Source organism: Erpetoichthys calabaricus, chromosome 7 (assembly GCF_900747795.2).
Source record: "Erpetoichthys calabaricus chromosome 7, fErpCal1.3, whole genome shotgun sequence".
Classification (NCBI taxonomy): domain Eukaryota; kingdom Metazoa; phylum Chordata; class Cladistia; order Polypteriformes; family Polypteridae; genus Erpetoichthys; species Erpetoichthys calabaricus.
The window spans coordinates 93385342-93401127 of NC_041400.2; the positions used below are offsets into that span (position 1 = coordinate 93385342).

The 15786-nt window shown below is 36.7% G+C and overlaps 1 protein-coding gene across 2 annotated transcripts in view; it reads left to right on the forward strand.

Moving 5' to 3' along the window:
• Positions 1 to 15786, forward strand: part of LOC114654559 (protein phosphatase 3 catalytic subunit alpha) — a 447068-nt gene that overhangs the window by 363291 nt on the left and 67991 nt on the right. For both annotated transcript variants that reach the window (XM_028805172.2, XM_028805173.2), the window contains exons 6-7: positions 11393 to 11532; positions 13944 to 14021. In XM_028805172.2, coding sequence (XP_028661005.1) covers positions 11393 to 11532; positions 13944 to 14021 — 218 coding nt within the window. The remainder of the gene's footprint in view (positions 1 to 11392; positions 11533 to 13943; positions 14022 to 15786) is intronic.

A 15786-nucleotide genomic window follows, 5' to 3' on the forward strand; every position in this document is an offset into this window, starting at 1 on the left:
CTCTGTGGGTTAAGTAACTTACTTAATTTTGCAAATATGGAGAAAGCACATTTAAGAAAGTGTAGAAATGTGATGACTAAAAAGTAATTTTTTGTTTCATCTTTAATTCCTTTAAGATCTCACTCATGTCACATTACAAACAATGAAATACTCATTACCATTTGATAGCTGAGTTTCAGACCTTGTAGGAGAGAAAACTAAAAGACTTTGTCTGTTTGTGCATGAATAATTGGCATTCACAGCAGAGTGTCAATTAATATACTTGGAAGGTAGATTTCAGATCCAAATTTTAATATGTAGATAGATATACATGTATGGGTGTGTGTGGTGTTACTTCGTTTGATGCACACTATTCATAAGGAGCTCTCTAACAATTTGACCTTGTAACTAATACTTTTAAACAGAGACTGAGAAGAAACGCACATTTCTCTTCTCATTTCTGCTACCCACAATGCTTTTCTCTGCGGAAGGCAGCATCTAAGTCCGTCCTCCTGATGACCCAACTGCACCTCTCAAACAGATCTTTTCAGTGATGTATAGTTGTTTATGACTGACATGTCACAGCTGTGCATAAAAGACAGGAAATATATTTCTTATACAACAGCTAATCTGTATGCATTGTTATGCACAACATTCACTCTTGCAAGAGTTTGGAGATTGTTTAGTTAATGTGCAACAAAACTAGGTGTTTGTACGAAGGAAAAGTGTTCTTCTTTAAAAAAAAAAAGAAAACATAGGTTGAGGAAGTCTTAGAAGAGTTACAACAACAACAACGACAACAACATTTATTTATATAGCACATTTTCATACAAAAAGTAGCTCAAAGTGCTATACATAATGAAGAAAAGAAAAATAAAAGACAAAATAAGAAATTAAAATAAGGCAACATTAGTTAACATAGAAAAGGAGTAAGGTCCGATGGCCAGGGTGGACAGAAAAAACAAAAAAAAAACTCCAGAAAGCTGGAGAAAAAAATAAAATCTGTAGGGGTTCCAGGCCACGAGACCACCCAGTCCCCTCTGGGCATTCTACCTAACATAAATGAAATAGTCCTTTTTGTAGTTAGGGTTCTCACGGAGTCACTTGATGCTGATGGTCATACAGACTTCTGGCTTTTAATCCATCCATCATTTTTGGAACATCATGGTACTTAGGAAACAGAAGAGAGAATAGGGGTTAGTACAGATTTTAGAGCCACCATGAATGGTTATTATAATGAATTGGATATACAGAGTATCAGGATTAAATTACAGTGAAGTTATGAGAAGGCCATGTTAAAGTAATGTGTTTTCAGCAGTTCCACTGTATTAGTGCTCCACTGTATTAGCCTGGCGAATTCCTACTAGCAGGCTATTGCAGATTTTAGGTGCATAACAGCAGAAGGCCGCCTCACCACTTCTTTTAAGTTTTGCTCTTGGAATTCTAAGGAGACACTCAGTTGAGGATCTGAGGTTACGATTTTTTTAATATAAGATGTCAAACATTCCAATATATAAGATGGGGCAAGATTATTTAAGGCTTTATAAACCGTAAGCAGAATTTTAAAGTCAATCCTGAATGACACAGGTAACCAGTGTAGTGACATCAAAACTGGAGAGATGTGCTCGGATTTTCTTTTCCTGGTAAGGATTCTAGCAGCTGCATTCTGCACTAGTTGCAAACGATTTATGTCTTTTTTGGGTAGTCCTGAGAGGAGTGCGTTACAGTAATCTAGTCGACTGAAAACAAACGCATGAACTAATTTCTCAGCATCTTTCAATGATATAAGAGGTCTAACATTTGCTGTGTTTCTTAAGTGAAAAAATGCTGTCCTAGTGATCTGATTAATATGCGATTTAAAATTTAGATTACAGTCAACAGTTACCCCTAAGCTTTTTACCTCCGTTTTGACTTTTAATCCTAATGCTTCCAGTTTATTTCTAATAGCCTCATTGTATCCATTATTGCCAATTACCAAGATTTCAGTTTTCTCTTTATTTAACTTGAGAAAGTTACTATTCATCCATTCTGAAGTCAGACATTGTGTTAGTGAAACAAGAGATTCGGGGTCATCAGGCGCTATTGATAAATACAGCTGTGTGTCATCAGCATAGCTGTGGTAGCTCACGTTGTGCCCTGAGATAATCTGACCTAATGGAAGCATGTAGATTGAGAAGAGCAGCGGACCCAGGATAGAGCCTTGTGGAACACCATATAGGATATCATGTGTCTTTGAGTTATAATTACCACAACTAACAAAGAATTTTCTCCCTGCCAGGTAGGATTCAAACCAATTTAAGACACTGCCAGAGAGGCCCACCCACTGACTAAGGCGATTCTTAAGAATATTATGATCAATGGTGTCAAATGCGGGACTCAGATCTAAGAGGATGAGAACAGATAAATGGCCTCTGTCTGCATTTACCCGCAAATCATTTACTACTTTAACGAGTGCAGTTTCTGTGCTGTGATTTGTTCTAAAACCTGACTGAAATTTATCAAGAATAGCATGTTTATTAAGGTGCTCATTTAACTGCATAATGAATGCCTTCTCTAGAATTTTACTTAAGAAAGGCAGGTTAGAGATGGGTCTAAAATTTTCAAGAGCAGAGGGGTCGAGGTTATTTCTCTTAAGTAGGCGTTTAACTACAGCAGTCTTAAGACAGTCTGGGAAGACCCCCATATCTAATGACGAATTTACTATGTCAAGAACATTATCAATTAGCACGTCTGATACTTCTTTGAAAAAATTTGTTGGTATTGGGTCAAGGACGCAGGTGGAGGGTTTCATTTGAGAAATTTTTTTATGTCAATCAGGTAAATCTATCCTAGTGAAACAGTTCAATTTGTTTATAACAGAATACTGGGGTTTAGGAGGATCCTTAGTATTGGGGAGATATACTATGTTATTTCGAATATCATTAATTTTTTGATTGAAAAATACAGCGATAGCCTCACAGGTTTTACTTGAAGTACTTAAGATGCATTCCTTTGAGTTACTTGGGTTTAATAGACGATCAATCGTTGAGAATAAGACTCTGGGATTACTAGCATTGTTATTTATAATCTTAGAGAAATAGCAGCGCCTCTCAAGACGGACTGTGTTATTGTATTCTGTTATTTTAACTTTTAATATTTCATAGTGGATAGTTAGTTTAGTCTTCCTCCATTTACGCTCAGCTCTACGGCATGGTCTCTTTAAATCAGACACTCTTTGGGTCTTCCATGGTATAACAATGCTAGAAGATTTTTTAACTGTCTTTTCAGGTGCAACTATGTCAACAGCAGCTCTTACCTTAGTATTAAATCTTTCCACCTTATTATTTACATTATCCTCGCTATTACAGTTGGCACTATAAACGGACTGACTGCTTAGAATGTTTGTAAGTTTTAAAGCTGCTGATGAGTCAAAGAAGCGTTTTTTAACAATATGCTTCTCATGAGTGTTTTCTATCATTATTTCTATATTAAAAAGTAGAAGAAAATGGTCTGATAGACCAATATCAATGACCTGTTTTATATCAACTTTTAGTCCTTTAGTAATCACTAAGTCTAACGTATGACCTGCTTTATGCGTAGGCTGATTAACAAGCTGTCTCAAATCAAAAGAGTCCAGGAGGTTCATAAATTCTTTTACTTTTTGGTCACACTGATTATCTATATGAAAATTAAAGTCGCCGACTATTAAGAGTGTGTCATAGTTCGTAATTAAAATTGACATTAAGTCAGAGAATTCCTAAAAAAAAGACGTGTTGTATTTTGGAGGTCTATACACGGATAATACTAGAACGTACAGAATGCTAGTGGTATGAGATATGAATAATATAAATTGTTTTCCTCTTCTAGTGTCCACTTCTTTGCATACCCACTTGAGCTTTTAAATGAGGAGCCCTTTGATCAAATGTCACCGGCTATTCAAACATTCACGGGGGGATCACTCTAATATATTAGTATTATGTCATGCCATGCCGACGCCGCTTGCAGTTTCACTTTGAAAACCCCTGTCCACAACCCTCTTCCCCTTCAAATGAATGTCACTGTATCATGCATTCACATTACTGTGTCACAAGCCCATGATGAAGAAAAAAAAAATACTGTTTCAACTAATGTTTTGTTCACTGTATAATTCCTCCCCACTTCCACCAAAGGGACAGATAGCTTAGTACAATATTTGTTATCCCGTTTCTAATTGCTTACTTCACCCCCCCCCCCCCCCCCCTCTCCTGGAAGGCAGAAATGAGTATGATTACAAACAGAAAAAAAAAATTGAAGAACATCTGGTAGCTTTGGTAGAACCAAGCTCATTGATGAAGTAACCATGATTAGAATCAGGGACATTCCAGCATGAAGTTTAGCTAACACCAGTACTTGCACAGTATTGTACTTGCAACTCAAAACTTGACATTTTAAGCATAATAATGAAAATAGGGGTGGCACGGTGGCGCAGTGGGTAGCACTGCTGCCTTGCTGTTAGGAGACCCGGGTTTGCTTCCCAGGTCCTCCTTGTGTGGAGTTTGCATGTTCTCCCCGTGTCTGCGTCGGTTTCCTCCCATAGTTCAAAGACGTGCAGGTCAGGTGCATTAGCGATCCTAAATTGTCCTTAGTGTGTGCTTGGTGTGTGTGTGTGTGTGCACCCTGCGGTTTGTTTCCTGCCTCGTGCCCTGTGTTGGCTGGGATTGGATCCAGCGGACCCCCGTGACCCTGTATTTAGGATATAGCGGGTTGGATAATGGATGGATGGATAATGAAAATATGCAATAAATGCACATGTAGCTTTTTACTGTACAACAGAAGGGTGAACAAGACTGGTGAAGTATCTAGTAGGATGCTAGCCATTCCTCAAACTCACGTGCATTGTGGCTCATTTTGTTCTCTGCTGTGCATAGCCATGAACCCCATTTGTGATGTTGTTAGTGTGGAAGTAAAAAAAAAAGGTTTAAAAAAATAAATAATACTTGAAGTTGTGAAAATTAAACATGGAAAAAGTTAAGATTATGATATCTGAACTTAGTACAATGATAGCTAACAGATTAGAGCACACAAGAAAATTAATTCCAGGGTTGTACATCATAAAATGTCTTGGTTTTGTACTGTCTCTCTATATATAAAAGGAAATCCTGGAATGGAAAGCAAATGCAAGGCTACGATACGTGATAATCTCGAAAGACATTTAAAAGACCCGTGAGACCAAGGAGACTTGCCACGGTGCGTCTAGCGGGGACCATAAACATGAGACTTGGTGCCAAGAGATTGTCCCAGGGCCGTAGCAAGCGGCTGTTTAGGCTTTAAAGAGATCGAAGGGCAGCGTGACAGCAGCTATAACCCCCCCCCCCCACTTACAAACGCGAGCAGCGTTATACATCCTGCAAGAAACAATTCAACCACGTCCGTGGCCAGTAATAAAAGACAGGTATTGCTTTTACAATGTCACGCGAGACCAGGCAGTGAGCCATCATTTAAAGCAAGTCAACAGACCTCTAAACTAGCAGTTGTTGGATTGCTTTTGGCAGGCAAGCATCATGTGCTCTGAGCTCTTAAAACAACGACATGCAACAGGCAGAAGAGGCAGCTAGCAAGCAGCAAAAAGACAGCAAATGATCCAAAGGCATATCCTTAGTGTACGTTCAGCCGCAACACCCTTCACAACACGAGCAGTATTATACGTCTGGGAAGAAAGAGATGTAACCAGGCACGTGGCCGAAAATAAAGGACAAGTATTGTTTTTACAAAAGTTTTTAAAGTAAAAGTGAAAATAATGCATATGTAACAATTCACAAGAAAATAACAATCTCTTTAAATTGTAGATTGCCTGCCTAAGGTAAAGTAATCGCTGATGAATGGGGACATGGGAATGAGGGGTCCTTTCATCGGATTAGTGCTATTTCAGATGTGGAATGGCAAAATGGGGGAGGCAGCTTGATGAGTAAGGTCTCCAGGACTTAAAACAAATCCAAATCATATTATGTGATATCATCTAATGTGGAATTCTACTCTGTACTTCTAGAATTTTTATTTTTATATTGTATTGAGGATTTATTCTGTTCTATGTATTGTACTGTACGGCTCAAAATTAAAAGACAATAGCTAAGTTTCCATCCAGTTTTTTGCGACGTTTTGTTATCGACAAACAGAATATACGTTAAAAAAATGTGCGAAATTTGCTGTCTCCAGCCTGTTTCCATCCAACTGGCTTTTTATCGATAAAATGGTGTGCGTGATGACGTCATCCCCCCCAAAACGAACTGTCGCATAAGTTTTGTTGTATCGCGAAAAAAGTCTGCCCTTGAGCCGTTTCCATACATAATTTTGTGTATGTCGCAAATTATCTACCTTTTGTTTTCCACGTTTCACCCCCTCCACTAAACAAAGAAACAAAGAAATAGAGAGATTATTCAGACAGTTTTTTGAAATTTGCCAGTTTACTGTTATTTCAGTTTCACAAATAATTGGAATTGTACATAATATCCGAAGACCACAGCAGAATGAAGCAGTTGCTTGTCTGATAGCCCTAGAGCTCGAAGAAAGTACCCCAGTGCGACGAAACCCATGGGTATGGGAGAGACGACGGAATAAGACCTTCTGGGAGGAGGTGGTGGAGAGACACTTCACAGAAAATCTCTGGCTGCAACATTTTAGAATGACACGGCCGACGTTTGAGATGTTGTGTGGATTAATCAGTCCTGATGTTGCGCCCATCACAGGTTGCCACCGACCACCGGTTCCAACCCAAAAGCGGATTGCCATCGCCCTTTACAAGCTGGCAACCTGCGCCGAGTATAGAGTAGTTGGAGAAACTTTCGGGGTTAGTAAAACTACCGTCCATCGATGTGTATATGCTGTGTGCACCGCTATTAAAGAAAAATTAATGCGCGTTATATCAGACTTCCGACAGTAGCGGAGGCCAATGAAATTGCATACCGCAATTCCTTGGTGCATCTTGTGCCACAGATTTACGGTGCGCTGGATGGCACGCATGTGCCTATTCTTCCCCCGACTGAAGGCTACCGCGATTACATTAATCGCAAAGGGTGGCCATCTATTGTTCTCCAGGCCCTTGTTGATGACAGGTGCATGATACGAGACATTTGCATTGGCACTCCTGGAAGTGCCCATGATGCAGCTGTGTTTGCAGCATCGGATCTGTACAGGTGAGCCTACCTTTCAACATCCCTTCTAAGTGCGATAACAACTGAATTAGTACTGTAACCTGCTTCCCTTAAGGTGTTTAATTAAAACTGAAATTTGAATTAATACAAAATAACGACGTTTAATAAAAAAAAACTCTCTTCATCAGACCATGCGAACCGCTCCGCCATTCTCGTTTTGATTGCACGTGATGAAAATGTGACACATTTATTTGCGTTAAAGCCCTTTTTTCCGACAAAAAGTGTTTCCAATGTAGTTTTTGCGACATCTGAAGTATCGATATGGAATTTATGCGCTAAAGTTAAACGGAAAAATATTATGTCGACATGTATAACATTTTATCGATAATTAGCATTTCCATCAGCTATATCGGTAAAACAATTTGAAGCGCTAAATATTTTTTCGCAAAAACTCCTTGGATGGAAACCTGGCTATTGAGTAAAATGACAAAGTAGAACTTCATAATGACGTTTACAAACGTTGGCGCTAAACACATGCAGAGCAAGGTTAGAGACTATGAAACCAGTGAAATTAGAAAGGCTCAAAAAAAAAAAACAAAAAAAAAATGTCGTTATACACATGTGGAGAAAGTTAAAGGATATGAAATTAGGAAAATTAGAAAATATAAAAAAAGAAAGTAAAGATCGCAGTAGCGTAAATAAACAAACTGCCTCATTTACCTATGCACCAGTCTAACTTTAGTTTCGCACAATAATTACTACACTATTGCACCTTAACACTTAATTCTACTTTATTTACATCATTGTACTTATTTATTATGTTCTACAATACTGTTATCTTTCAAACTATGACTTTTTGTTAATCTAACTGATATTCTTCTAACTTTGCACAGTTTTTGATAAGCGGATCAGGATGCATTTCACTGTGTGTTGTCCTGTATAACTATGCATGTAAAAAATAAAGAATCTTGAGAATTTCAAAAACGGAGTTTACTGCACATGCATTTATTGGTTACTTTGTTAGTGTATATATATTTATCTGTCTGCTTATTTAAAAAGCTACATTTACCCCACCCCGTGACCCTGTGTTCGGATTCAGCGGGTTGGATAATGGATGGATGGATGGACATTAGATTGTGGGTTCGCTTCCCAGTTTCTCCCTGTGTGGATAGCGCTTTGAGTTCTGAGAAAAGCGCTATATAAATGTAATGAATTATGATTTACCCCAGGAGTCACAAACGTTCTGTCTAGCCCTTGTACAAAAACCTAGACAAAAGCTGGGGTATCACCTTGGTAACCCCATGTACTTTTGGAACTGTGAGAGGAAAATAGCACGACTTTACAGACAGGAGTCCAATGCAGAACTCTACTTACTTTTTTACTTTGTAAAAAAAAATTATTAACTGCTGATGATGTAGATCGTTTTGTCTGTGCTGAAATTCCAAACAGAGAAACCTGTCCTGAACTCATTAAAAAGATTCAGCATATTGGGACTCGCAAGATTACAAATATTGTTTTTACAGAAGTTCTGAAATAAAAGTGAAACTAATGAAATAGCAACAATTCAAAGAAAAAAAAATCTTAAAAGTGTGTATCCGGAAAACCAAACACGGGGGTTGGTGAGCGAAGCAAGCAGGGGGCGAAACCCCCTAGTTTTTTAAAAGAAATTCCTAAAACACAGTTTTTTTGTGTGTTTTGTTTAGCTGATGTTGGTTTAGTTGAATATTGGTATAGCCATATAAATACTTTCTTTTAAAATTTGGAGTGTTATACTCACTTCTATTCAGCCATTCTCAGCTACTTTATTATGTAAGCAGAATATTAGCAATTTACTTTTGCTTGTGTAATTTAGCCACAGCATTGCCAAACAAGTACAAAGGGGTGAAGTGAAGCATAATTTAAAAATTATGGTGGTCAATAAATCAAGTTTTAAACAGCAAAGGGTCTTATTTCTAAAATCATGCCTTCCGAATTTCAGATGTAACAGAGTGGTAAATAATTTTACATAGCTTCTTGGTGCTGTGTTTCCTATGGAAAGGCTAGGTGCCCTCTGTTTACATTGAATAGTATGGGTGTAGTGTTCATTTTAACAACTGTGAGTATATATACCAAATTGAAAGTGCCAGAATCAAATGTCAAGAAGTAAAACATGTCTGTAGCTGTTAGCAAAACATATCTTTTCAACAAAATAATTAGAAAATTCATATATGCAACATGTGAAAAATAACATTAGAAAACTGAGTGTCTTTATGTTCATCTACTCCGTTTTAGTAATCTTTAAAACTATACCTTATAGTACTTAGATGGAAGTTGCGAGGTCAAGAAACTACCTTACTCTACTGAGTGTAATTTGTTTCAGTCTTCTAGGTTCAACACATTTTGTTTAATTTTATTAAATGGAATAATGTCTCCAGAACACAATGAATATGAGGGCTGAAAAATAGTTACCATGAATAGGCGGAGTGGTGGCTCTGAGGCTAGGGATCTGCCCTGGCAATCGGAAGGTTGCCGGTTCGAATCCTGTAAATGCCAATAGGGACTTTGCTCTGTTGGGAACCTTGAGCAAGGCCCTTAACCTGCAATTGCTGAGCGCTTTGAGTAGTGAGAAAAGCGCTATATAAATGTAAAGAATTATTAATTAACATATATGACAGCCTTGCATGAAAAAGTAGGCTTATTGCTAGATGTAATTAGGTTTTCTAGCAGCCATAGCAGTTGGTCTACAGCCAAAGCCTTTGTCCTTGGGAAGTGTTATTTTACTGGTGGCGCAGTGGTAGTGCTGCTGCTTTGCAGTAAGGAGACTGTGGAAGATTGTGGGTTCGCTTCCCGGTTCCTCCCTGTGTGGATAGCGCTTTGAGTACTGAGAAAAGCGCTATATAAATGTAATGAATTATTATTATTATTTTCTGTAAATGCACCACTAATTGCCAGTTGCCCAGACCCTCACCATATCTCTGCATGATGTTAAGCTACCAATTTCTGCTTCCCATTCTTTTTTCCCCTTGTCTTCAATTGGCAGAAGGTCCTCATCTGTATATTTTGGCTCATACAGGTAGTGTGTAATGACAAACCACTTTGCCTTCTTCATGGCCACACATGATATGAAATAAGAGTTTGCTTGTCTAAATCCTTAGCAAAATGTAATTCTGACCAGAACAAAGAACAGCCTGACTGTTTAAAATGTTATTAAAGTATGGTTCCAACAGAACAATTCATAAAACAACCAACAAGCAGTCAAAACCCATTGAGTGAAAGATTGCCATGTATACATAAGAGAATGAAATGAAGTGGGCAGTAGGGCTTCTTCAAAAATGATACACTCTCAAAAAATAAATAATATTTTTTGTGCAAAAAATACAATTCTCAACCCCACAACCTTTGGTTAAGACGATTTATGTTATGTCATATTGTAATTAGGGGTGAATGAACTCCACTTAATTTGCTTCACCTCGAGTTCAGCAAAATCGTAGAAATGTTCAAGGACTTCACCCAAACTCAGCAAAATGCATTTAAATCAAAGGGGAGGAGTAACTAAACTAGTTTTGAGTGGATTATAACGGTGTAGTGGTCTTTTAAGCATCCTTGGCAGCCAGGGAAATGTCTTCCAACTATGCTGGATGAATTATTGTGGCCAGAAATGTGACCTCAGCTGTGAGGCAGCAATGCTAAACACTACGCCACAGTGCCTCCCTGAGATTAAATTAATAGAATTGAATATCAGAACATTAAAATTTATTGCTGACAGTGGTAGACAGTAGTATGAATTCATTAAAGCTTGTCCGCCCACAGATTCAATAGCAGGTACTCACCTGGACGTGTTCAGTAAGTTGTAAGGCTTTTGTTTCACATTTCATCTAGAGCCCTACTGACTTCTGTTGTTAGTATTTGGGGAAGATGATTTTTTTTTGTTTGTTTTTTTTTTTTTTAGTTTACAAATAAGGCTTCACATAACAATGCAGGTTTCTGGGGCAAATGAGTATATGCCAAAATTGTGAAGTAATAAACTTCAAAAATAGCAGGCTTTTAACAAAATTAATATTTCATCTTAGAGAATTTAATGTTTTGAGTAATATTTTTAGTTTTGATTCGATCAATTAGTTAATGGATGACATAGAAAACAATGTTTGCATTTTTTTGTATTGTGCATTTTTATATTTCTTTTTGTAATTGTAAAACTGATTAATTTGTCTAGCTCTGAAGCTCAGTTTGTGTAAATGCCTCAATCTTTCACCCAGTGGTGAGTAAAATGAAATATAAAGCACCAGCCGAAACATCTGACTGACACTTTTTTTTTTTGTTTTTTGTAGTTAGATAGATTTAAGGAGCCCCCTGCATTTGGACCAATGTGTGATCTTTTGTGGTCAGATCCTTTGGAAGATTTTGGGAATGAAAAGACTCAGGAACACTTTACACACAACACAGTAAGAGGCTGCTCATATTTCTACAGGTATGTTAAACTTCAATTTTGTCATTCATTCATTTACTTTATTTGTTTGTTTGTTTGTTTATTAGCTTAATTGAGCTTATAGATTACACTCCAGTAAGAAAACCTCAAGCATACAGTTAGTAAAACATTTCAAAATCAATGTTTAAAATTATTTTACATTAAATCATATTCAACATTTGCCCTTCGCATTTTAGAAAGATATGTCAAAAAAGCATTACAAGGTAGCTCCTCATGTGTATTAAAATATAAAGTGAAAAAAAATTATACTTAAAAGGTTATACTTGTAACCTATCAGACTCGTGGAGGTTACTTCTTCCATATTTGAGTCAGTTTTTCTTTTTTTACCAGGGCATCATTTATTTACAAATTTGACTTTTTTATTGATAATAACTTTCTCCACTATTTAAATCTTGAAAAGATAATATCTTGAAAAGATAATATTGATATTGTCTCTGACCATGGTTCTTTTAGTCTGGAACTCAAATCATTATGCTCCACAAATGCAACTCCCCATTGTTGACTAAACCCATTAATACTAGGGAACAAAAGTTCTATTAAATTAATTTCTGCACAAATTGATGCTTTCATAGAGACCAACATATCAACATATATACAGTAAATACCCATAGGACCACTGTGAGAAATACAGACAGACAAATTCATACATCATGAGTAAAAGTAAATTGCACGCTATAAATCTCCAAGATCAATTAACACTAGAATCCTTGAGGCCTATGAAAATATTCATAATGCTGGGCCACCTTAAATTTTCTCACATCCTGCTCACACATCCCCCACTGAGACAGCTGAAGTCAAGTCAGATAAAAACTTCTCACAGCTGAAGTCTCTGGAATTGTATAGGGTAAATAATAAATTGTTATTTGGAATACTGTACATACATTTGATGTGTGTTCCATGCCTGCAATGATCTGTGTAAATGTAGGATTACAGAAAATGTGAGGCAAGAAATGTTGAACACATAATTAAAACAGAAACTTTTTTCATGTTATAGTAATAATTGACAAAATGTTGACGAGAAGTGTATAATAAACATTTTCACAAAAGGTATAACAAAACAAGTGTCGCTTTTTTGAAGAATATAACTGAAGAATAAGAAAGTGTTCAATTTACATGTTACTGGCAATGTGTAAACAGTGAAGCTTAACTCTCAATTGATACGAAGTAGTAGAGGTAAAAACTGCTGTCTCATAAGCAATTATGAGCTGCTATTATTGTTACTGTTATATAATAAGAACATCCATTTGATTTGAGTCTGTAACAGCCGGTGTAAATTTATGGTCATGTGTTGCAGTCTTATTATTTTGCTCACAATCTAGAGCTTACTACAGTAGATGAGATCAAGGAAGAAGACTTTTCCAGTGAATCAAAATCTTTGCCCAAAAACGTTTCTCATTGCCAATACTGTAATAATACTTTGGTCAATTTCAAGAACTTCTACCCTAATTTGTGGATAAGATAACTGAACTCCTCTATTTGGTACAGCTGTTCAGCTAGGAAGCTACTGTTTTCAAGGAAAGGACCATAACCTCAGATTTTGAGACACATCATTCCAAATGCATCAGAGTCAGGTGCAAACTGTTCTAATGAAGACTGGAAAGCTGACAGCACCAAGAATACAAAATCACCCACAATCATTTAGAATGTTATTCAGACAGGGTACTCTTCCTATCTTGGCCACACCCTGATATCCAGTCCATGGAATTACAAACAAGGAAGGAGTCGAGACATACCCTTGACATCTTTTGCTCTCATTAATTGGGCACTGTACTAAGAATGGTAACACAACTCTTGTTCTGAAAATAATAATAATGTAAATTGTATTTAAAAGCACCTTTCATCATACTCAAGGACACTGTATATGAATATGAAACATCAAAACATCTCCTTGTCCATAAACATAACATACAAATATACTAAAACTCTTACAACACCAATCACAAGACATAGAATTTTTTTTTTTTGTCCACAAAGCACATGCAGGTTGGTTTGACAAACTTTCATGGGCCATCAAGTAGATTATTTTTATTGCTGCTATCATTTGTGCTGCATCTTACATAAAATTAAATATCCTAAATTTAGGGTTTGAATCTATCCATCCATTTTCTATATCCGCATATTCCTAAATATTTTTTCTTATTGATTTTGTATTAATGACTGAGAGTTTAAAATGTACTTTTAAAAAAAAACATTCTAAAATATATTCATGAGGTTCATTTACATAGTCTTACTCAAATTTGCTGATTCTCCTACACATAAGATATGTACTGTAATTGCTTTGTTTTCAATGTGTTGTGAAAATAATGCTTACCTGCTGTACAGAGCTGATTCATAAAGTACATAAACTGTTAGATCTTTTCATTCATTCAGTTCTTTGTCTTCTTTCCTTTCAGTTACCCTGCAGTTTGTGATTTCTTACAGCATAATAACTTATTATCAGTAATACGGGCACATGAAGCACAGGATGCTGGGTAAGGTTCTTATGTTCCAGTTTTTTTAATTGAAAGCTTACTCCCTCTACTAGAATAGTTGCACATAAATTTATTAATATTGTGACACTTCATGTTGTGCGTCCGTGGCAAAATGGCTGCCTAAAAAAGAACAGGTGCAACTTAGAACGATAGTGTAGGTGTTCAAGTAAAACAAAGACATGTGACCAAGGAATGCTAATGGAAGGAAGAAGCTAATTAAGTCTGAACATGCTGTGGACAGTAGGGAGCAAGGTTATTATAGTTTCACCTTTTATATTAGTTTTTATTTCTATAATTTTTCTGACCTTACTTGAAAATTCAGTTCAGTTTTAGTTTTCCTTCATCGTGTATTTTTGGTTTAAATTTCGTTTTTATTTCACAAAGACATTTCTATTTTATTTTTATATATTTTAGTTTTAGTAATTATGGCATGGAGCTACTATGAAGTTTAATTTTGTGTCACAATCAGGCAGAACTGTACACTTAACGGATTTGGATATAATATGAGTTTAATGTTGGTGGAAGCTTCGTACACGACATGGCTTACTATCTGGTTTTGTTTTTGTCAGATAAAAACAAGTATAATCAAAACCAGATACTGAATATGAACAATTTTATAATATTTTCTATGTCATTTGTGCTGAACAAACATGCACTGACTGCTGGCACTTTTTATCTTTTCCTTTTATTCCCCACAATGGGCCAATTTTTTTAATGAAATTTAGGTGAATTTTACTGTTGGAGGGTTTTTTTGCTCTTAATTGTCTACGAAGTGGCAGGTGAATTACTGTCAACAGAAAGCAGGCAGCTAAGAAAATAAACTGAAATGTTACTCACTCGTGATTTTTCTGTCCATATGGTAAAGGTTTTGTTGACCGGCACATTCCGATTTAAGGAGTTTGAATTACATCTTGATATACAACAAGCGCAAAGAAAGACAGCACATAAATCACTTTCTACTCTACATGCTTTATGGGTCTGTGTTCAGCTCGCTCTGTCACCGCAAATGCTATGTGAACAGCTGCCCTCCATCACCAGCAACCGATCACTGGATAAATATGTGCGGGCGGCTCATGGTTGATGATTTTCAGTTTTAGAGTTAAAAGTTGTAAGGGTTAACAACTAACAGCAAGAATATTCATTCAACAATGAAAACTAAAATTATGTTTAGTAAATTATTATTTTATTTCAGTTAGCCTTTCCAGCTATTTTAATAGTTTTGTTTAGTTTTACTTTTTAATTTTGGTTTTGTTAACTATTTTATTTCAGTTTTCAAAAATGTTTTTTCAATAATAGTTTCAGTTTTGATTTTAGTTTTCATTACCTATAATAACCTTGGTAGGGAGTGCTACACCTCTTCCCAAAAAGGCATAAACACAGGCTTAGAGTCTTTTATTTTGGGAAAACTCTTCTTTTATAAGGGTTTCCCACCACCTGTGCCACAAGTACAGCAAGCACAATACAGCACACTCTTTGAATTTTCCTCTCGCTGTCTCTCACTGCCTCCTCCGCTTGTCTCGTAAGCCTCCTCCCGACACAGGCTCTCATATGTGAAGCAGGCAGCTCCTTTTATTTTAACCACCCCAGAAGTCCTCCCAATCTTCTGCACATGTGGTCTGGCCGCACTTCCGGGTGACTGTCCTACACAATGCATTTAGAGAGGTCAGCACAACCATCCAACATTAACAGCTCTGGGTATCTGTTAGCACAGTGCCTGCACTGTGGAATAAAAGTTCAGAGTAGATGGAAAAGGGGGAAAAACACA